General features: G+C 37.5%; 1 protein-coding gene across 13 annotated transcripts in view; it reads right to left on the reverse strand.

Annotated features, from left to right (window-relative positions):
* Window positions 1-23,381, reverse strand: part of CAMK2D (calcium/calmodulin dependent protein kinase II delta) — a 311,448-nt gene that overhangs the window by 56,400 nt on the left and 231,667 nt on the right. For all 13 annotated transcript variants that reach the window (XM_045799095.2, XM_045799098.2, XM_087866404.1 and 10 more), the window contains exons 7-8: window positions 17,110-17,212; window positions 10,090-10,173 (exon numbers count right to left, since the gene is read on the reverse strand). In XM_045799095.2, the coding sequence (XP_045655051.1) occupies window positions 10,090-10,173; window positions 17,110-17,212 (187 nt within the window). The remainder of the gene's footprint in view (window positions 1-10,089; window positions 10,174-17,109; window positions 17,213-23,381) is intronic.

Consider the following 23,381-nt stretch of genomic DNA (forward strand, 5'->3'; position numbering starts at 1 on the left):
AGACCCATTAAGAGCTATCTTTCAGATCATGATAGTCTTATGCATCTGGGACATGAGTCCTTTTGGTTTTTAAAATTAGATGTTTTGGGTGCTCATCTCTCAGGTGCAGGTCCCAAAAGTTGAGGTGCTGGATGTGGGGTTTGAACCCTTTACTCCTCAAGGATAAGGCCCGGGTTTTGAGTTTTCTCCTCATTGTGGGTCACTGAACTATGGACAGGGTTTATCGTGAGATTGTGTCCCAGCTTCTCCTACCCACTTCCATGTGGTTTTCTTTTGCCTGATGTATAGTCAACACTCAGGCAGCCTTTATTTTTGTTTTGTTTTTTTTCTTTTTTAAAGGAAATTGTTCCACATGAAGCTGTAGAGTCAGTGTGTGCACGGGAGGAGGTGAGTGTGGGATCTTCTAACCTTGCCATCTTGAACCAAACCCCTTCTACTTTTGAAAAGTTTATTGGTCTGCATGAGGTCTTTAGTTTCTCCCACTGCTCTGACCTCTACTGTTTTTTTTTTTCCTGCTTTCCCTTAAACCATGGAAACCAAGGACAGATGGGTAAGACAGGTAAAACTTTGCCTGGCATGGCCTAAGTTTCTTTTTTTCTCTTACCAGTGTTTACCAGTGTTGATCTCTTGGTTTTGTTTAACTTTTCTTTGTTAGGGAGATCTAGCCTTGCTCTTGTCCATCAGACTTGATACCTTTTGTAATAGACACTGTGGCAGCTAAAATGGCTTTTAAACAATGTTTTAATCACCCTAGACTATGATAGCCTGCTTCTAAAAGTTCCAGTTCAAAAGCAGATTCTTAAATTCATGTAAATCACAACCAGAGTAGAACAATTTAAACAATTTTTTAAACATTCTTAAATAAAAACCCAACAAAGCTTTAAAATCAAAACTGAAAATTATTTTACTATAGTGGAGTTAAAAAGAAAAAAAAAGATTATGAAAAAAACTTCAATACATTGATAACTTATCTTCACAACATAAAAAATTTTTCCATCTTTCACTATATTATAAACTTAATGTACATTAATTTAAATTTATTTTTATATCATTTTTACTATCTGATGTAACAGATGCATCTAATGATAATGATGATGAGTGTCTGTGTTTGTGTTCCCAGGACACAGGTAGAAGAAAGGCTATACCTAAGTAGTTTTATCCCTCGGCTATGGTTTAGGGTGTAAAGAAGAAAATCAGCTTTGTAATGGCAATAGTCTATATTAATTTTTAATTAGACATTTTTCTAATAAACATCAGAGGTAGGCTGTTATGAAATTATAAAAGAGACTCCCAACGGAGTCATTTAGCATTCTGAACCTAGGCTGGGTTGCACACATGGCCTGCCTCTGAGTCTTTGTCCTTGTGCGTTACACCTGCAGTCCTGCTGGCTGACAGCTGATGTGGTAGATCTCTGTGAAGGGGAAGGCTCACTGATGGCTGGTTCCCCAAGAACTGTCAGCCACTATATAGATAAGTGCCCATAATTTAGTTGTTTGATTGAGGAGTTTCTACCAAAAAAATCTACTTTTGCTAAAACAATTATAGAAATACAGAAGATTTTAAAACACTCAGGCCAAAAGATTTAAGACAAAAACTACATGGGCACTTTTAAGTGGACTGATGTTTAATTGTCAGTGCCTATTTAAAAAAACATTGTTTTGTAAGCTTACTTTGATTTATCGTTAGACTGGAGTCTGAGGCCTTCCTGAATTATATGCTTTTGGAGTTCTATTTTCTAAAAGTATAGAGTAACTATGAGAGTCATGATATAATCCTAAGTTGTATTGTAGGTAACATTTTTTTTTTGAGCAACTACATGTTGCTCATTTGCTCCATCTGCAATGCTATGGGGTAGATAATGTTATTGTCCCCATTTCACAGATGAGGAAGTAGAGTTTGAGAGCTTACATGACTTAACTGTTTCAGCCACAAGCACACTTGACAAAGTCATGTCTTAAAGGTTCCTCGTAGGTACTTTTTCTTCATCTATGAACTTTAACAGGAAAGGTCGTTTTAAATTTTAAATTATTTGAGTTGTCTAATTGAAGGGCTTGACTCTCACCGGTAAAGTTTCAATTTAGTCCTGGAGTAAATGTTCCCTGCAGCCACTTTTTCCTTTAGCTAGGTACTTTACCTTGATTCTTTTAAAGTTTATATTGTCTGAGAGTCTTTGTCCCATTAGTAAGAGGGCAATATACTTTCTTCTTGTAATCTTAATTTATAACTCTAATTAAACTTTTAGTCCTAGGTCAGAGAAAAAAAAAATGAAAAAAAAAAGTTTTTTCTTTCCGTACAACTGAGGCAGTAAAAATTTTACAAAATCTTCACTTTTATTTATTCATTTTTTTTGCAAGAACATTTCAGGGATGATGACATAACCTCCAAAGGTTGGATGCTTTTCATAATGTTAGTAACCTTTGATGATCTCTACCTAGATATTTCATTAGGGGTTGCAAAATAATACTGTAATTCTACTATACCCTCTTTAGTCTAAGAACAAGTTACTTCATCAATTATTTGGTTATCCTGTCTTACAGTTCATACAGGAAAAGTAGAATAACGGGTATTTTTTTCCCTTTTACTAATCAGTTTTCGAAGTAATACATTGGTTCCCCATTAACTAATCCCCTAATCCAAAGGTTAAGATTGCTATTGTATTTTCATTATCATCATGAATGCACGGATTTCAACTCATTTGATGTGTTTTATTTTTTATTTTATTTTATTTTTTTTGGATTTTTCAAGATATTTATTTTTTTCCTTTTTTTTTGTAAGTATTTATAATGATTTTTTATTTTATTATGTTAGTCACCATACAGTACATCCCCAGTTTCCGATGTAAGGCTCCATGATTCATTAGTTGCATATAACACCCAGTGCACCATGCAATACGTGCCCTCCTTACTACCCATCACCGGCCTATCCCATTCCCCCACCCCCCTCCCCTCTGAGGCCCTCAGTTTGTTTCTCATAGTCCATAGTCTCTCATGTTTCATTCCCCCTTCTGATTACCCCCCCTTTCTTTATCCCTTTCTTCCCCTACCAATCATCCTAGTTCTTATGTTCCATAGATGAGAGAAATCATATGATAGTTCTCAACATTTGCTACAACATGGACGGCACTGGAGGAGATAATGCTAAGTGAAATAAGTCAAGCAGAGAAAGACAACTATCATTTGATGTGTTTTAATCCATTAATATTATTTTTCTCATTTTTACTCTAATTGTCTAGTCTTTAACCAGAAGAAGCCTCTTCAAGTTGGTTCCTGAGTCTTGTTACTATCTAGGTAGAGATCATCAAAGGCCACTAACATCATGAGAAACACCCAACCTTTGAAGGTTATATCATCATTCCTGAAATGTTCTTGCCGAAAAAAAAGTCTGTGGCCTTTAACAGTTTTCTTTCTTTCTGCTATAACAAGATGCACCTGTATCATCTTGTGCTTTTTCCTGATCCATACTTGCAATAAGCCACTTCTACGAGGAATCCTGATTTCCTATAGTGGTAAATATGATATAGAGACCAGTATCAGGTACTCCATGGGGGTGCTTTGTGGGAACTGCAGTTTTCTTCAACAAACAGAGAAATGGGAAGGAAAGGAAGGAAGGGAGAGAGAGAGAAGCAAGAACTACAAATTAAAAGAGACCTAAAAGACCAAACTAAAAACAAAATTATGCGATAAGAGGGCAAATCCCCCTCCCCAAAATACTAGATATTTGATGGTTTTAAGTAGTTATTATTAAATTAAATTTTGAAGTATTGCTATTATTGTCATTCTTTTAAAAGAACTCTTTTCTTTTAGAGATACACATTACAGCATGTATAGACGTATTGATATTATGTTTGGATTTGACTAGAATAATCTTGGGGATGAGGAATGAATAGGGTGGTATAGAAGAAATAAGATTAGCCATCAGTTCATTATATTATTCTGTCTACTTTTGTATACAACTTCAAAATTTCCAAAACAAAAAGTTAAAAAAACTATTTTGACATAGTCAGCTTCATACACCATTTAAAAATGGAAGTTAAAACTAGTTTTACCTGCCATATGTGCGTATTTGTGCTTGGACCGTGATGCTAGAGATATTTGACTGGTAAGAGTTGAGAAGCACTGATCACTGATTAGGTAGAAAGATTACATTATCAAGAACATTCAAAAATGATTTTAATAAAAGCTAGAGTTAGAAACATGATTAAACCTATAATCACATTAATGATTAAAACATTCTAACGACTGCTCTGATGAGAAAGAAAAAAGCAATGTTGAAAAACTCTGAGAAGTCCGTGGGAAGTTAATGGAACAATCTAACAAGACTTAATACTCTCAGTCAGGGGCGCCTGGGTGGCACAGCGGTTAAGCGTCTGCCTTCGGCTCAGGGAGTGAACCCGGCGTTCTGGGATCGAGCCCCACATCAGGCTCCTCTGCTATGAGCCTGCTTCTTCCTCTCCCACTCCCCCTGCTTGTGTTCCCTCTCTCGCTGGCTGTCTCTATCTCTGTCAAATAAATAAATAAAATCTTTAAAAAAAAATACTCTCAGTCAATAAAGGGCATAATATGAGTGGAGTTTGGAAATGCATAATTAACTATATGAGGAATCAGTATGGCTCTCTTTTATACTGTAATACCTTATGCAAAGAAAATCATACAATTCAAATAGGAAAAGTGTTTAAATAACTCTGACCTACAGGGCCAATGATGGGTAGAACAAAGATCTAGAAGATCAAGGTCAGTAAGATAGGAAGTTATTTTCCAGATGATGGAAACTATGCCATATAGTAAGGGTGGCAAACTGACAGTTCTTCCAGCACCAGGCACAAATGAATGCCTGAGCTTTCACTGTGAATGGGGGGTGGGAGCGGTGGTAACCAGGGGAGAGCATGTGTCTATCACCTGACAGGTACAGTTGCTATTTAAGGACAAACGCACCTTGTTATTAGTTCTTTTGATTACTTTAGAGAAGCCAGAAACTGATAGTTTTACAAAAAATCCCGATAATAAATTATAAAGATAAATAATAAATGTCAACACCTCCCAAAGCGAAAGGCCAAATCTGGCCAAGGCTCTGTAAACCACCTGTTTGCAACCTCTGCTACACTGTGTAAGAATCCTAAAATTTGCTGCCCTAAAGAAATTTGCAACTACCTAGGGTAATGCTGTTCAACATTGCTGTGCATGAGGATAACCGAGCAAGCCTGACCAAGTACAAATTCCTGAGCTTCCCCACAGAGAATCTTACTTGGTGATCCTCTGGTGCATCCCAGAAAGCTGAAATTTTGATTAGCACTTAGGTCACTTTGAAGCATGGGTCCAGGGTCCACAATTTGTAAATAATCAAGTTAGGGAAACCATAAATACTGTATCTTGAGAAATCTAAGACAATATGTAAGTTCAGAGTAAGACAATATTGGTAGAGGCTATAATTGTGAGTAAAGCTCCATGGGTAGGAGACTAATGAGAAAGTGGGTCATAAAGGATGAAGGCACAGAGCCTTGTGACTGTGAGGCATACCTGTGATGGCCAAGTGTAAGGTAATCACAGAACTGGTAATAATAAGCAACAAATGCTGACTAGTGTAAGGTAATCATAGCAACAAATTGTCCAGTAGGCTTGAGATTTCAAAACTGTAAATACTTTCTTAAAAAGTGCTTGATGCTGACTTACCCCAGCCGACATATATTTTAAAAATACCACAATCTCTAAGGAGAAAGGGAACTGTTAGCAAATATATGCTCTGAGATCAAGTAATCCCACCAATGCTGAACCTATAGTGGCCATGCAAGAAAAGAAGAAATATATTCCATAATATTCTAAAGGTTCATCAAAAGTCATGATCATGCTATGACAGTCACTAATTTATTATCACTCATAATTGTTCTGAGTGATATCTAATTCAGATAGAGACGTAGTTAAGACAAGGGTGTGTGTACGTGTATGTGCTGGCTATGTTTATATGGGCTAACATTTATTATTTTTTGAACCGAGATGTAGAAGCAAGTTTTGTTAAAATCCAGTGATTCGGTGACATCTATAAACAACATTTGATCATTCCACTAGGGAATTATGGAAACAGCTATAATATGCAAGAAAGCCATCAAAATCAATTTACTGTTGTTAATGGTACAACACACGGGTATGTTCTTGCTTCATGAATGTCTATTATTTGCTTTCCAGTAATGGACTAGTTGCTTTCGAAGACTGAGTATAGGTCAGATTACATTCTGTGTGAGGTCTCAAAAGCAAGGTAATGGTGGTAAGTATTTGAAATTTCTGGGGTGCCTGAGTGGCTCACTGGGTTAAGTGGCTGCCTTCAGCTCAGGTCATGATCTCAGGGTCCTGGGATCAAGTCCCACATCAGGCTCCCTGCTCAGGGGGGAGTCTGCTCTCTCTCTCTCCCCTCCCCACTGCCCCCACACTCTCTCATGCACACACACACTCTCTCTATCTCAAATAAATAAGTAAAATCTTAAAAAAAAAAAAGTTGAAATTTCTTAGGTACTGGTATTCGCATATTTCTAATAAAAATAATGTACAGACTTGTTTAGCCATTATACCAATAGTGTGCTTCACTCTGCTCTATGTCAACTGCTAAAATGAAAACCTGCTGTAGTGAGTGCTCACGGCTTAATTCACAGAAGATTAGCCGCCATTCTGCTAAATGTCTTATTCTGCATTCCTTTTGTTATCTGGGCAGCGTCATTTCCTACCACACTACCCAGCGTCTAGCCTTGAAAAGAAGTATTCAGTAGGCAAGAGCTAGTGCTGATGGATGCCTAGAAAAGAGTTTCTCTCAAGATATACCATAACCTAAAAGCAACTGAATAATGTGTACATTAAGCTGGTGGTTCTAACAATGGGGATGAGAAAGGGTGGATTATCTTAGAAATAAAGAAATTTAATGTTACTTTCATGTCACCTGAGTGAAGTGAAAATATAATAAAATGGTAAAACAATATTCCAAACCCACTGCCGTGATCCAGGAATGTAACAAAAGGCAGAGGAGTCTATTATGATGTTCACGGAAGGGGGATCATCTCCCCCCATATGTGATATTGGAATATATTAAGACATTTCCGTAGTTACCTATGTGATCGCAAATGCATTTCAAGGCACACAATTTTTAAAAAGTCACAATCTCTAAGGAAAATGAGAACTGTTAGGAAATATATGCTCTAAATGGAGCATAGCTTGTCACAAAGGGCTTTGGCTGTTTGTAGAAAACTGTGGGAAGAAAGCAAAGGTAAGGACAGACCTGAGCAAAGTAGGGGCATCTAGGTGGTTGTCAGTTCAAGCATCCGACTCTTGGTTTTGGTTCAGGTCATGACCTCAGGGTTGTGAGATTGAGCCCCACATCAGGCTCAGTGTGGAGTCTGCTTGAGATTCTCCCTCTCCCTCTCCCCCTGCTCTCTCTCTCTCTGAACTAAATAAATAAAATCTGAAGAAGAAGAAGAAGAAAGGAAGGAGGAAGAAAGAGGAGGAGGGAGAAGGAGGAGGAAGTAGAAGGAAAGAGGAGGAGGAGGAGGAAGAGGGAGGAGGAAGGAGGGTCAGGAAGAAGAAGAAGAAGGAGAAGAAGAAGAAGAAGAAGAGGAGGAGGAGGAGGAGGAAGAAGAAGAGGAAGAAAAAGAAGAAGAAGAGGAGGAGGAGGAGGAAGAGGAGGAAGAGGAAGAAGAAGAAGAAGAGGAGGAGGAGGAAGAGGAGGAAGAGGAAGAGGAAAAAGAAGAAGAAGAAGAAGAAGAACAACAACAACAACAACAACAACAACAAGAACTGAGCAAAGTGAAAGGTGCCTCTGCCCATGGCAAAACTGAGGCTGAAATCTGTGAGATGCCCCAGGGCTCTAAGTTTCTAGAGTCATTATGAGATCTGCACGTGTGTGCATATACGTCTGCTGGTATACTTGTACTATCTAGCTACTATTCACTTACAGTTCTTAAGAACGTTACATAGCTTCGACGATAAGGAGGGACACACGCTTTGCCTTTTTTCCCTCTTCGAGCCAAGAGAGTTAGAGCTTCTACCCTGTAAGTTACCTCACATTTTATAGATGTGAAATCCTATTGTTACAGAACATAACATTATTTTAAAATGTTAGCTATACAAATAATGCACTCAAACAAAAAACCCAAAAGTCAGTATACTCAAATTTACCAAAGTAATATTAAAATCGAGCATAGTGTGTTTAGTGAGTCTAAGACAGTGAGTCTAAACTCTGATGATACGTCATAGTTATTAAAAATGCAGCTGCCTGTACTCAACTCAGACCCAGTAAACTAGAGGGCCCATGTAGGGGCTGGACATCTATCTATCTATATACACGTACGTATGTATGTTTCATCCCTGATTCTGCTCCACAGAAGAAATCCTAATACAAAATACCAGTTTTTAGGGTTTCTTTTAAATAATCTAATATTCTTCAGCACCAATAAAATAACTCACATATTTCCCTTACTACAGATCAGCTCTCATCACAGATCTGTCTTTGCTGATGAATTTAAAATGATATATTATGAAAACATGTTTTTAATGCATCTAAATACATGATTTATTTAGAGTATTTGAATGAATGAAATACGATTCAGGAGCTGTGAAACTGGTCCACGATAACATCTTCGGCAGAATCAAAGGTATGCAAGAGAAGAATTTAAAGGAGAACAAAGAAAGCAAAGAGAGATTCAGGTAACCAGATGAAGTTCTAATATTCAACTGATGATCAAAACAGCAATGCTGGGTCATCTAATAAAATGTGTCAGTGTATCTCTCACATGGCTACATATCAGTTATCTAGAAACTTCATTTATAAAGAAATACTTTCTTACTTTCCATTTCATACAAGGAAGCAGAGATACCAGGACTACTTAAAATTTGTGTCAGTCACAGTGAGAGCACTGGAGAGCTGGGTGAGGGCTCTCAACCTCTGCACGTACTGCCTCCTGCCTGTGAAGCTGGTGGGAGGGAGGAGGACAAAGAGGAAAAGAAGAAGGGATGAAGAAAAAGGGAGGTGGGAGGAGGCCAGAGGTGACCTTCTGAGGAAGGCAGCAAAGAAAGCCTCTTGAGTACCCTCCCTCAGCTACTAACCGGTCTCTTCCACACTAACCCACTGGTGTTCACGGTCTGAGTGCAGCACTCCAGCTAGACTCCCCTCAACTGTATCCTCCATAAAACCCCACTGTGTCCGCCTGCCTCTCAGCACACTCTTTGCTGCTTTCTAAATTCATCAGCGAAGACAGATCTGTGATGAGAGCTGATCTGTAGCAAGGGAAATATGTGAGTTGTTTGCCATTACCATTTAGATTTGAACAAGGACATTCTGTGACAATGCCCTAACCCAAAGGCATAGAGTTCAGTTCATGCTTAGAAGATCTTCTCAGGTAGGCAGGAGAAAGACAGTGCTTGGGTTTTGCATTTTAAATTTCTTTAGAAACTGTAAAATATCTTCGTTTGACCCCCATACAATCCTATAAAGGTACTATTTTCCTGTTTTACAGGAAAGCAGTTTTGGGAGGAGCACTGTATCTGGAGTCACAACACCTGCATTCAAATCTTTGCTTTGCACCTACAAACCCGATCTCCAGCATCTCCGAGTTGGCTTCTTCACCTCCACATTGTACGTCTGTGAGCCTGCACAGGATACTCATTTGATTGGAGCTGGTTGCTAAAGGCCTAAATCAGAGTTCAGTCCATAGGACAGATCAATTTCATTCTTTTACAAGATCCATTTTTTCTGTCTTAATTCCTGCCAAACATCGTGCAAACATGGCATTTGTGGTAAGGGCTGCTTGAATGAGGCGGGAGGACAGCAGCATAAATGCACAGCCGCCACTGGGGTGCTCAACGTGCCTCCTCGCACTGGAAGCACTAGCATTGCCTGGAAACTTGTGAAAAACACAGATGTTCCTACCTGAGACCTACTGAGTCAGAAGTAGTAATCTGTGCTTTAACCAGCCCTCCACATGGCCTGTTGTCGGCTGAAGTTTGAGAACCACTACTCTAAGTTGATCACAAGAGAACATTAACTTCAAATTGGAAAAATACTATTTTTAATTATATTGGTGTACTGCAAACTTTACATGGAAATATGATTCCTTACCGCATGCCCACATATCCACCGGCTTTCCATAAGGATCTTTACGTAAAACTTCTGGAGAAAGATATCCGGGTGTGCCAGCAAAACCTAGGGAAAATGGACGTTAATGAGTCAGAGTTGACTTGACAAAACCAACGTGAAACCGGAAACTAAGGAAAAAACATTTTTGGGACTTTTTAATCTGAAGATTTATTTGTCAAAATAAAAGAAGAACTAAAATAACGTATACTACTTTGTCTCCATAGCAGGACCAACACTAATCTGCTTTGTAGCTTATTAGAAAAAAAATGCATTTTTTCCCCAGATATGAAGGCTGTTCTATTGTGTTATATAGTCAGCATGCATACTTAAGTCTATTTGGTTATCAGTTCTTACTCTCACTTACTTATGCAGGATTTGAAATTAAACCTGTGAAGGGGATCAGAACACACCTCCCCAAAATACGCCACTGTGGCATACGGATTATTTTTAGCTGAAGGCACCTGAGAATCGGCAGATGTATGACAGGCTCTTTCATCTCCTTTCTAAAAGTAGGGCGTAAATTTCTTGTGAAAAAGGTGCTCTCCCTGCACCAGGAAGAGGAGAACATTCCTGACATGGGAGCTGGTGCCAAGACGGATCTATACAAACCAACCTCACTAAACTAACCCTGATCTTCCATCAGTTTTCCTGTATGTTTCCTCATTATTTCCCCACAATTTAATGCCCCAAGCTGAAACCCCTTTTTCCTTTGTCTTGTCAAATCTCCACAATTTATCACTCTTTGTTAAAATGGGATAGAAGTCCCTTGGTCTGGCCTTTCTTTAGGTCTTCTCTATTTTCTAGAAAGGCCTCTGTGTGTCTGTAAAAGTTAAAATAGTAACATCAAAAAAATTGTATGCTCTTCTCCTGTTCATCAGTCTTTTGTCAGTTGACTCAGAGGCCCCAGACACAGACCTAAGAGGGGAGAGAAAAAGTCTTTCCTTCCCTATACCTGAAAAGAAATAGGGAGAAATTTGAAGATAGGATTAGAACCTTGCAAGATATGATAGATAGATACCAACATCATTTTATTATGAGAAGCATTCACCTATAAAACAAAAGGACAGAAACATAGATCTTAAGTAAACATTTTTGAAAGTAAGGTAGGCTGTGGGGTGGGAATGGGGCTGAGAGTGACTGAAGAATTCACCAGAAAAAATAAGCCCTAAATATATCAAAGAGATCACTGTGTACTAATAAATAGTCAATGTGTACTTATAACTGTCAACTAAAGAGAAGACTCAGGAACATTTGGATGAATCACTATTGAACAAGTATCAACTAGAATTTTAAGAGAGATGTGGTAAGAGAAACTAGATGGCAAAATAAAGCTTCGTTATTGTATAAACCAGTATAAACTCCAAGAAGGTATGCTTAAATAACAATCAATTTAGAGCTAGAACCTAGAGTGACATTTTTCTTATTTCTGAAAATAATAGCTTTCAAATAAAAATAGCTACCTTTAAAAAAGACTCAAACTAACTATTTGGAAGTTTTATTTAAAGGCACATATGAAAACTGGAAACATTTCTTTTTAAAAGGATATGTATCAGGAATTCCTCTGGCCACAAATCAATGAAGAAGCTCATTAAATATTTACTGGGATTCCAAGTGCCCAAGAAAGGAGATTTTTCTTCCCATTTTCAAACTTATTAAGTACAACAATGTGCAAAAAGGTATGAAAACAAGTATGTATGTATGTATATATGTGTGTATGTGTGTGTATATATGTGTATGTATGTGTGCGTGTATGTATGTGTATACGTGTGTGTGTGTGTGTGTGTGTGTATATACAAAACCACACATACATATATATGGAATAGCACAGTTATTCCTCTGAACAAAATTACCTTGGAAAGTGAGGCGAAGGATTGTGGATTTTAACCCCTCCGCCCCTTTATCACTTTTCCTTTCCTTTGTTGTAGAGGAAGATGGAGTGGACACTGAGAAGGGACTCCAAGAAAAGATGCCTGTATTGTAGTTTAAGCTTCGCATGGACCATAGTGGATCTACCTCTATTCTCAAACTTTACTTAAAAGAAGCATTTACTTGACAGTTGTGAGGTGGAAGAATTCCTGAGTAATCATGGTTGGTTCCCTTACCTAAAGTTTGAGGATTACATCAAGGAGTGATGTGAAGTCAGCTAATTCCAAGGTAGGGATGGGCATAAGAGTTCTAAAGAGCTACTGGGATGCCACACCTGCTCTCATTCCAATGGCCCCTTTCCAACTCCTCCCAAGTTCACACACAGACAAAGGAACCCAACGGAAACCAATGCCAAACTCCAGATTAAAGACCATGGTCCTAGCCTACACTTTAAGACCCTTTATCTCCCAGTTCCTCTTCACTCATCCAACATGATTTCTTTCTACTCCTGAGCATTTGACCTGATTAATCTTTTTAAGGTCTCTTGAAAACAGACTTCTTATTCTTGCACTTGATGTTACTTTTTCTGTTGCTTGGAACCTCAAATTTCCATCTCTACCTTTTCTCTAACAGAGAGTGGGCTCTAAATTATTTCCATTTAGAGATCTCCTTAGCTAACTACAATTCTCAGTGGTCCGTCCTTACTCTAAATTTTGACCACCCTTTTATATACAATCTATAACCTCCTACCTAGAATTAGTAAACCTTAATATAGGTCTCAAATATCTTAGAATACATTTCCTAGAGGAGGGAATGCTAATGATATTTCATCTAGGTAGAAAACAGAAAGAAATCACTATGTGATTAAGAAATGAAAAGATAATTTTAAATGTAGATTATTATAAACCTTTTCTGGAGACTAAAATGCTAAGAGAGTACCATCACATTCATTCTTATTTAATATAATTATCACTTGAGCAGTCAGTGGGGCCCTTACCCCTAAGAGTACTGAAGCATACTCCAAATGTATAAACGTTAAGGAACTCCATGTGTACTGTGCAACGTGTTTTCATGAATAAAAAAATACTGAGGGTAAGACAGATAAAGCCTTCTTCAGCAGGAAACCGAACATAAAGAATCTCATTTATCATGACATATGCTATTAGCAGGGAAATTAATGAGAGCTTGCCTTCTTTAGACAGTATGTGTTTCTCACTCTGAAAAGCCAGTAGGAACATCAGAGCAGACCAAAACCAAAACACAATTACTTACTGCTGAGAATGTATCCACTGCATTAAAAAAAAAACAAACCCTCAATATTTTAAAAAAGAGACATTATAGCAATTAAGCAAAACAATTATTCCATGAAGGAAGATGGTGGTAGTTACGCTTTTTTCCAAGCAGCAACAAAGAACTAGAAATATACTGCAAACACCACTTCCAATCCCCCAGGAGAAATGGGCTATATTTGGATATTTCTCTTTGGTAAATTTTCTAGCCATCTTAATAAGTGTAGTGACACAGGCTGTCACTTCTGGCATTTTTGGCTAGTAATCAAACAGATCAGGGCTAGGAAGACAGAAGAAATTATGAGAAAAGAAACATTTAGACTTAAAAGTAAGAAAAAAACAATAAACAGCTCCTATAAGCCTCATGTAGTTTTATTTTTCTTGTTTGAAGACCTCTTATATTTATTACAATAAAACTGAGCAAAAGCCTGAAATTCTGGCATTACATATAATGAAGAAAGAGTTCTGCTCTTGTCTTAAAACTAAAATAACTTATTTTATTAAAATAAAAAGGCTCCCCTCTCTATCACTGATAGTACATTTAAAAGACAAAATTAATCAGTCGAGGGTGATGGGCATTAAGGAGGGCACTTGATGCAATGAGCACTGGGTGTTACATGCAAATGATGTATCACTAACCTCTCCCCCGAAACTAATAATACACTACATGTTAACTAACTTTAACTTAAATAAAAAAAAAATCAAATACATGAGACTATGATGGTAGATATGAATAAATATCAAATGAAGTCCTTCATACTAAAACATGCTTGTACTTTAAAATCTATGACATGTCTGGGAGTACACCCAAAAGATTATCGTCCATCACATGCCTCCTTCTCCTCAGGTAGGGTACCAGGAGGGTTCACTGGCATAGAGTAAGCTGAAAATAAGCTAAAGAAGAAAAGAAAAAGAAAAAAACTTGTACACTCTCTTAAGCTTATAAACTATGTTTTTTTCTACATTTTTTGAAATGCGGAATTTTCTTAGCACTTAAAATGCCCCTCTTAAAAGTCATTATTCTAATAGGTATCCTAGCAAGAAAGTAACTGTTATAGTACCATACTGAAGAAGAAATGGGGATTTTATTCCCAATCTGTCATTCTTTCTCTGGAATCAGATCACTTTTAGAAATAAATGATCACAATTTGAAATTTGTGTACTTTTATTTGGATGCTACTGCTTTCACTAACTTGGTATTTGTTTTTTCACTCATTGATTTGCTCAACTACTTTCACTGAGCAGGCAAAGAACTGTGGCATTGTGTTTCATGCCAAGATGATTTTGAAAACTTATTCAAAATCTTTCATAGCCCAGGCATATTCCTATGGACTCATAACAGCTCTGCAATGAAGTGTTTATTATCACTGCTTACAAAGAGGACATGGACCTCACAGGGTTAAAGTGACTTGCCCAATATCATACAACTATTAAGAATCAGACCCAGGATATAAGCTTGGGTATTCTAATTCAAAAAGCAGACTTTCTTCTGCTACACACAATCCTGCCCTCAAGCACCTTGTGATCAAGCACAGAAGATAAAACACCGAGCTCGAAAATAAGGGAGATTTAAGGTGCTCAATTAGATCACTCTTTCATGCACCAAGCCAAGTTGCTGATGTTAATTTACAGCCTTGGGTCTGATAATAAGGCTTGTCTTGTTCCTGCTATCCGATCATCACCTTCTACCTAGTTCTGACAATTACATCTCTAACCTAAGCCCCTATTTTGGTGTCCTGCTTCATACCCTGAGTCTTGTGAAGCAGATGGGACTAGATGGGACTAGAGTCCAACCTCTGGGGCTTTGATTTCCTCCAAACAGACTTCCTTAGAGTTCAGAGTCACTGTCTGTTCTGCATGCTATCGGGAATTTGCTTGCTCTTGCATATTCCTTAGTTCAAGCTGTCATCATGCATAATTTGAACTACTGTATTAGCCTAACTCATCCCCTGCCTTCGAAGTATTCGTAAGCCGCCCTCTGTATTGTTACCCACAACATCATTATGTAACATAAACCCAATTATGTCCTTCCCTACTTAAAATTTTTCACAGGATTCTTGAAACTTCTAGGATAAAAGCCAAATCCTTCAAAAGCACATAAAATCCTTTCCCACCTAATTAACTACCACTCATCCCAGTATACTTTATGCTTTAGCTGTATCAAACTTCTTGCTGTTCCGTAAATAGAAACAACAGTTTCATGCCTCTGAGATTTTGCATGTGCTGATCCCCTCTGTCCAGCCTTCAACTCCTTGCATGTTAGTGAACGAGTTCTCACTCACCCATTAGGAAAGCGGAAGCACTACCCCAGTCACCGAAACTTTCCCCGGAGGCAGAATTTCATACTTCTCTTGTGCTCCGGAGCACCTTCACGCATGACTCTGTTAAGATGCTCCCACACTACATGGTAAACAGTTACTGATACAGACGTGTCAGTATCTTGAGGCTCAGGACCTCCTGCTTAATTGAAGCATCTCCATTAATTATTCTGTCCATCTCTGTGATAGCCCCCCTACTTTCTGTTGGACCTCAACTCCAAGTTATCATATATTCTTTATCTGTGTCAACTGTGCCCTTACCCAGGATACAGAGATGCCTCTGAATCTCCAATTTACACTACTAGGTCCTACCTTCTTTCACTTTGTTCCTTTAAGAGGAACAAGTTTATTCATATGTCAAAATACGCAAAACCAAATGCCAAGTTTGGAGACACTAAATTCATTTGGTGGGTGAGGAGACAATGTGAATGGTGGTATTACGCTTAGGAGGAATCATGGACAAGGCTAACAGGTACTCCTGAAACAGGGCAGGAAGCAGAAAGTGAGGTCCTAAATTAAGCTGCCTGTAGAGGAGAAGGCTGCCGCACCCCCCACTCCCATCTACTAGCTGGGACAGACCAGAGACAAGGGCGAACCCTGGCGGCTCTGTGCGCACCTTACATTTAGGAAAACAGAAAGTCTTAACATATAAAATGAAAGAATTAAACACTTTTTGAGTGCTCTTTCTGTTTGCTGATGTTGTTCAGAGGAAAAGCAATTAGAAGCAAAGGGCATTTTAAAAATGATCTAACCTCAATACACTGAAAGTCAGAAAAGAAGTAAGAGGTTTGGGGAGAGCTTATATTTTGGGAGATTACATGAAAAAAAATGGGCCAGTACTGGGAAATGGCAAAAACAGAGGCATAAAAAAAGAAACAGTGAATAAAATAATGCAACAGGATAAATACTGAAACAATACACAAGCCCGGTTAGAAATGCTCTAATTTAAACTTGGAGTTAATTTCTTTCTTAATTGTAAAGTGACAGACATTTCATCAAAAAGAAATTTCAAAATTATCAGAATTTTAGAGCAGAAACTGGCAGTGTGAAGAAGTAGAAGATAATTAAGATGAACTCACACAAATATATGCTATAATATTTTTAAACTTTAATTTGTTAACTACAAACTATGTGGAAATATTCTGTATTTCCTGAGTCCCTGCTATTTACACAGCAGTTTTTGGCATCAAGTAAGGTTCTACGTAAACGGTCAATTTTCTCTCAAATAAAAAGTCCTTTTAACAATAGGGATTTAACAATCCCTATTAATTCTTAGTACAGGATCCATTTTCTCACTCATCTTTTAGGAAAAAGTCGACATGTTACTGCTCTCCTATTAATATTTTCTCTTATTTCTAGATTATATATCTTTTACTGTCAGTAAAATTAAATGCTTATAAAGATCAAATGTCTTCAGTTTCATCCGGCTGTTGTTAGAAGGACCATTTCTGTCTTATTCTGGCTGGGAAATGGGTTATGATGAGACAGAAGAGAACACGCAGCATGAAGTAGAGAGAGGCCCTACTCACCAAACCACGCCTGCTGGTCTCCTTGAACTTCTATGGCTAAGCCAAAGTCTGCCAGTTTCACAGCTGCTCCCTTGGATTTGCTAGCTAAAAGCAAATTCTCAGGCTTTATTTAGAAAGAAAAAAAAGAGACTGAAGTGAGAACCTATTTTAAGTGACTATTCAAAACTAACAACATTTTGTAAGATTAGGGCGGAAAAAAAAGTCATGCACTGTCCTCTCTCCTGGAGACTGTCATTCCTAAATCCCAGGGAAAATATGGTTAGAAAAATGATTAAAAATTATCATGTGTGCAGGCCTCAGACAGATGCATAAATGTACTAGAGAGATATTGGGCAGAAGAGAGAATACACTTGGGGAGAGATCAAATGAACGGAAGCACCTGTCTTGACCTGCTCACATGCTTCCAAGGGCTGCTGAGGTCCAGACTTGGCCATGGACATTGACTTAGAAGCCTAATAGAGCACAGACATTTTCAGCAGAAGGAAACTTGGCAAAATGATAACAAGAGTTGGACCAATCTACAGACATTTGGCAAATGAAACTGTGCAAATTAAATCCTAGTTGACTTCAAGAGTTTGGACCCAAATGTAGTCATTTTGATTCCTCAATGTTTCCAAACAATTTCTGTACAAATTTTGGAGTCTTATTCTGAATTACGTATTAAATTGCTGTCTTTAAGAATCTGTTTATTCTTAAAGGCAGAAAGAGTACACTATTTGCCAAATGTTATAGTTAGCTTTTTTTTCCCTTATAAGCCAGTTTTTTAAAACATAATTTATATGACTACCAAGTGTGATTCAAAGCATTCCTTAAATATTTGTTCTCACATCTTGGAATACTATAAGAAATATACATTTTCATTTTCTTGGATATTTATCATTATTCAAGGACTGATAACTCGGTCTTGGAATAAGGCTGTGTTTATACCACTGTTTCCCAACCAGGGCATCGAGACACACTGGAACTTTGAAAACAGGCATGAGGGCAAAGTCTTGAATTTCCCGGACCACCTTTGTGGATTGTAGGAAATGAAGGGAGAAGATGGTCAGGTAAAGGAGGCTGATTAATACACACAGTGAAGTCTACCATCCCCAGGTATCTGGATGAACAGAACAGCTGCATTGGTACATATACATTTGGGAGAGTAGTTCAACATCGTCTTACCTTGGGCTAAAACCCAGCAAATTTAGAGGTGTGCCTCGGCTGAAAGAAGTTGGAAAACAGGGGAGTGTACAAGTGCCAAAACAATTGTCTGGAAATCTAAATATTCAAGTCATTCAAATTGGTTCTGTTTATGTGTTGGTAAACTAATTCAATATTTTTTTTTCATGAAATGGCTACTTTTTTCTTATTGAATTAGGCAATTCTGTTGGTTGTTTTGACCTTGTATAAACACAGCCTAAACCAATATTGAATTTATTAATTAAGCCAGCCATGCAAATTAGCAAAGACTCATAACCAGAACTTGAAAAAATTAGGTTAAATCTATAAGAAATAAGAGAGTCAAGTAAGTTTTAATCAAGTACCAGACTTCTTCAGGCTATTGCTGTTCACTGCCATCAGATTCAACACTATTATGACAATAGGTAACTGTAAGGAAAACTTTGTAATTTCTTAGGGCTGCTAGGGCTTTTTAAATTACCTCAACGCTAAATACATGATCATTTAATTTGGACTCTAGGATGAAGATGTCTCAAGAATATGAAAGATCTCCATGCTGAAATAACCTTTAGTAAAAACCTAACATCCAAAATTACTTGGAACTCTGGTTGTCTATTAATGGAGTACAGTACCTAACCATATTATATTATTAGTATTTGACATTTTATTTTCACAACTAAAATTTATGGCCTACTACATTCATGCATTTTCTAATTTAACCACAAAGTGATTTCCAGCGATTAATTTATTAAATAAATGACTTGGAAAAACCGCATCAAACTGTAAGCAATAGTTTAATTCTTTGCAATCTTCACATTCAAAAGCACTGAGATGTCAGAGATCTCTGCTAATACACATCTGTCCCAATTTGTCAACCACAGACTCATTCAAGGAAAGAGTTCCAATTACTTTAGAAATCACAATCATTTTAGGTCTTTCAATCAAGTGGTACTGAAGTTTGTTGAGCAAATGCCAGTGCCATCAGTAAATAAACTTTTAAAATATTTAATGTGCTTTTATTCTTATCGCTAGATCAAAAAAGGTTCTGGGCAGTGCTGTGTGCATTATGCCCTTAAATACCAAGTATCTGCCAATTCAGAAGAAATGGAACACCTTAGAGCTTTATCATACATGGCCTCTGACTGGGGCAAACATTCACATCTCGAGATGACCTAGAAGACCTGTCTATAGGGCCTTTTGAGTCATCCAGGGAAATAATCCGTCTGGACCAGTGTTTTACCTTATACCCGTGAAGACTGTTCAGCTGCAGTTATGTACAGGAAAAGGCAGGGTTATTGTGTAGATTTAAAAATTAATAGAACGAAAATGACTTCGTGTTTGTACATATCTTTTAAGCAAACCTAAAATACAGACTTATAGAATGCAAATTGAAAAATTAGGATGCTTGCTGACTTTACTAAAGGATTATTTTCCTTATAAGATATTTCATCACAAGATTGTTTCTAATGGTCAGCTTCAATGAAACATTAGAAATAACACACAAATTTGACTTATATGCAACTCTTTGGAATACATACAAAATTTGAATAATCCTGTTATCATGTTCTACCATTTATGTAGCATCCAACTTAAATATGTGTTGTACTACAAAAGTTCATTGGCAAGTAGGTTAGTTCCAATTCTGAACATCTACAGAAAAGAAGATAATTTGTGATTGTATTTCACAAAAGCTGAAATGGTAGAGTCTTTCAGCTATGTGTGGCTGCTTCCTTAAAAGGATCACCACCATTATCTGCTACTATTCAACTATTTCGATTTTCTAAAGCAATTGAAAAGGTGAAATCAGAAACACAGGTCTTCCAGTGTATAGCTGACCATGAGAGAAATGGTTAATATGATGATCTAGAAAAAAGATGAAGAGCTAGGTTTACGTCCTGAGACTGATTGTTATTAACTGTGTAAACATGGGTAACTCACAGACTTGGAGCTAATTAGTTCTTTCATCTCTCAAATGAACATTATAAACATATTTCTCATAACGGTATACATGAGATTATAAAATCTCACTGGCTTTTATCACAAGAGCTCTGTCCTCTGTAAGGAATAATATACACATTAGTGATTAGCTATTACACTCCAGTGCAGCTGGCCATGTCAATGTGCAGGACACTGAATATTTGCAATGAATGTTCATAACTTGGGGGATGTCTATATTCCTAAATTTAATGCAATCTGTTATGCTAATCTTTATATATTGAGATTATCTCTAAATTCCTATAATGCAATCACTTTTTAGGTTGGTTTTTAAATAGATTCTACTGACGTTCTCACACACAGGTTCCTTCCCCACCCAATTGCTTCCTAATGATGCAGGATTTTCCATGACATCTGGTCTTAGTGTCAACAACCATTTATAGCATATCAGCTGCAATGAGCAGCAACTGTTGGCAAGTTTTGTTCTGTGCTTCCATATGGATGCAATGGCAACTTCTTTCATTGTGATTTGAGATTTTCTTGAATCTGTTCAAGTATCTCAAAGTACCTAGGCAGGTTGCTGGAATCACTTTTAGGACTGGGACTGACTTGGGAGATAAAACAACTGAAAGCCCTCAGTCTCTAAATAAGGTAGGGAGATCCAAAAAAGATGGAGGATTTGAAGCCAGATTTCCTGATTTTTTCTTTTAAAGATGTGATACTGAGGAAATTCCTCTGATGGTATAAAAGTGGGTCATTTGCAAAAGATAGTCCATGCAGTAGACTGTTGCAAAAGAATCTGAAGCACTCAAAAATATTTACTACCCATATCCAAATAAAACAAGAGGGAAAACTTATGAAATATGAGCCATAGTTTCAATCTCACTTCTCGAAAATCTCACAAATACATCATGAGAATTTCTAAATTAGTGTGATCTTCATTAAGGAACTGAGAGGGCAAAGGTGACAATCATCCTCAACATCAGTCACGGCACAGATTTATCTGTGCACGTATGTGGGTGTCTAGCCAACAAAACTCAAACATTAGGAATTTTTATGTGTAGTGAAATCAGGTGTGTTTTATTTTTATAGCTTTGTTGTTTATGAAAATCATAAAGCAGCCAGTTATTAGTTTTAGCACTCTATATTATTTCTTACATTTCTTTAGATAAAAGTTAAGAATGGAAATGGACTTTTTAGATTTCCTTCTACTGGAGAGTATGAACTATTTCAACATGAAGTTAAGCATTCTGTGCTTTGGTGTGTTTTCAGTCACTTTTCCTTTCCCAAAGAAGGTGTGAACAAAGCTCCTAGAGCTAAACTGAGCGAAAGTGCATGAACTGAAAAGCTTGAAGATCAAGCTCACTCATGCACATGGCAGAAGTTCTTTTGTGCACATGGTACAAGTGACTTTTGCTTTTATTTTTATATGGAATGGATGCTTGAATTTATGTACTTAGCACAGGGAGTTCTCAGCGGACGCACTGTGCTGTAAGTCTGTGATTAGGAAGTACTATTTCTATCACCATGCACACATGAGCAAGTTCATAAGGACCATCTGTTTTCCATTCCTGTTTTCTTGTTTCCTTCTACATGATCAGCACATACGATCAGCACTTACCAACAGCACATACTTCTACACTATTAGCAAATACTTCTCTGAAAGCAGCAGAGCAGAATGCAACCGCAGTGGGGCTGTGCCAATTACCTACTGTGTCTCCATGGCCTGACACACAGTTGTCAGGTTCAATAAAGAAACACAAGGATGACCAATGAATTATGGAATTGATCACTTACATAGTTTGTGTCTAAGACACCTAGACATACTTTATACACAAATGATAAGTTCTTTAAACTTTTATCTGAGTTTGCTCTGAGAAAAGTGGAACAATTGCAAGTTTATAATTATTCAAAATGTAGATTCACAATTTGATAGATCTACTACTAAAGAGGATTTACTGAATGGATGTCATATTCCCCCAGAAAATTAATTTCTTTCTTTTCTGGTCTTTAATTTTATTCCTATATTTAATTTAAATGTAAAATCCCCTCCAATCTCCAAAACTATTATCTTCATTAAAATCTATTTTCTCTCAGGGTGCCTGGGTGGCTGAGTCGTTAAGTGTCTGTCTTCAGCTCAGGGCATGATCCCTGCATTCTGGGATCGAGCCCCACATCAGGCTCCTCCGCTGGGAGCCTGCCTCTTCCTCTCCCACTCCCCCTGCTTGTGTTCCCTCTCTCGCTGGCTGTCTCTCTCTCTGTCAAATAAATAAATAAAATCTTTAAAAAAAAATCTATTTTCTCTCTTTGCCCCTTCCCTCCCTTTCCTCTTTTCCTCCCTCTCTCTCATATCCTTCCATTGATCTAATGATTTTTCCATTAAATAACATCGTTTTTCAGGAGGTAGGCTACAGAAAAAGAAAAGAAAAGAAAAGAAAAACAGCATTCTCTGCCGAGGCAAATCACAGGTGTTGATGTATTGCTCAAAGACTGTTTTATGTATGAAGCCTTCTATACAGGTGCTGTTCGTGAAGCAGTCTGGTAACCATTTCTGATGTACCTTGAACTGAAGAAATCTTACTATTTTGTGTGAAACCTATGATCAAGCAGAGCTATAAAACTGTCTCCTTTGACTTACTTCTGTTCCCTGATTCACAGAAACTGTATTCTTCAGGCTGTTACATGAGAGAATACATCTGATTTGATATCCCTCTATTTCTTGTGACCTCAAGAGTTGTCACTCGTTACTGCCACCTCGTTTTAACCTAATATTTTTCTGGATTCAGTTTGCGTCTGACATATTTCCTTTCTTCTGGGAGGGACAGCATTGATACATATTTTTAAAATGATCTTTAATTCGGTGGCCAGCAGGTTCTAGCCACACAGGTTTGCTCTTATTTTGCTCTGTAATTTGTGCCCACAGCTCTGATAGAGCCTCAATAAGTGCTTAAGAAATATTTGATGAATGTTTGTTCCTCTCTTTTTATACCTGAGTTTTCAATTATGAGCTCACAAACCCTCAACACTAAGTTACAGTAATCTACTCTTCATAAACAATCTATTTTTAGGCACTGCAGACTGATTGTCTTGATGTGGCCTAAATCAAATGTGGCAAATGCATTTCATTCTTCTCTACGTCTCATTTTCCAAAGGCTGTGACCAATGCCACTTTACTG

Source organism: Ursus americanus, chromosome 13, assembly GCF_024610735.1.
Source record: "Ursus americanus isolate L20-20 chromosome 13, mUrsAme1.1.p, whole genome shotgun sequence".
In the NCBI taxonomy this organism is placed as follows: Eukaryota; Metazoa; Chordata; class Mammalia; order Carnivora; family Ursidae; genus Ursus; species Ursus americanus.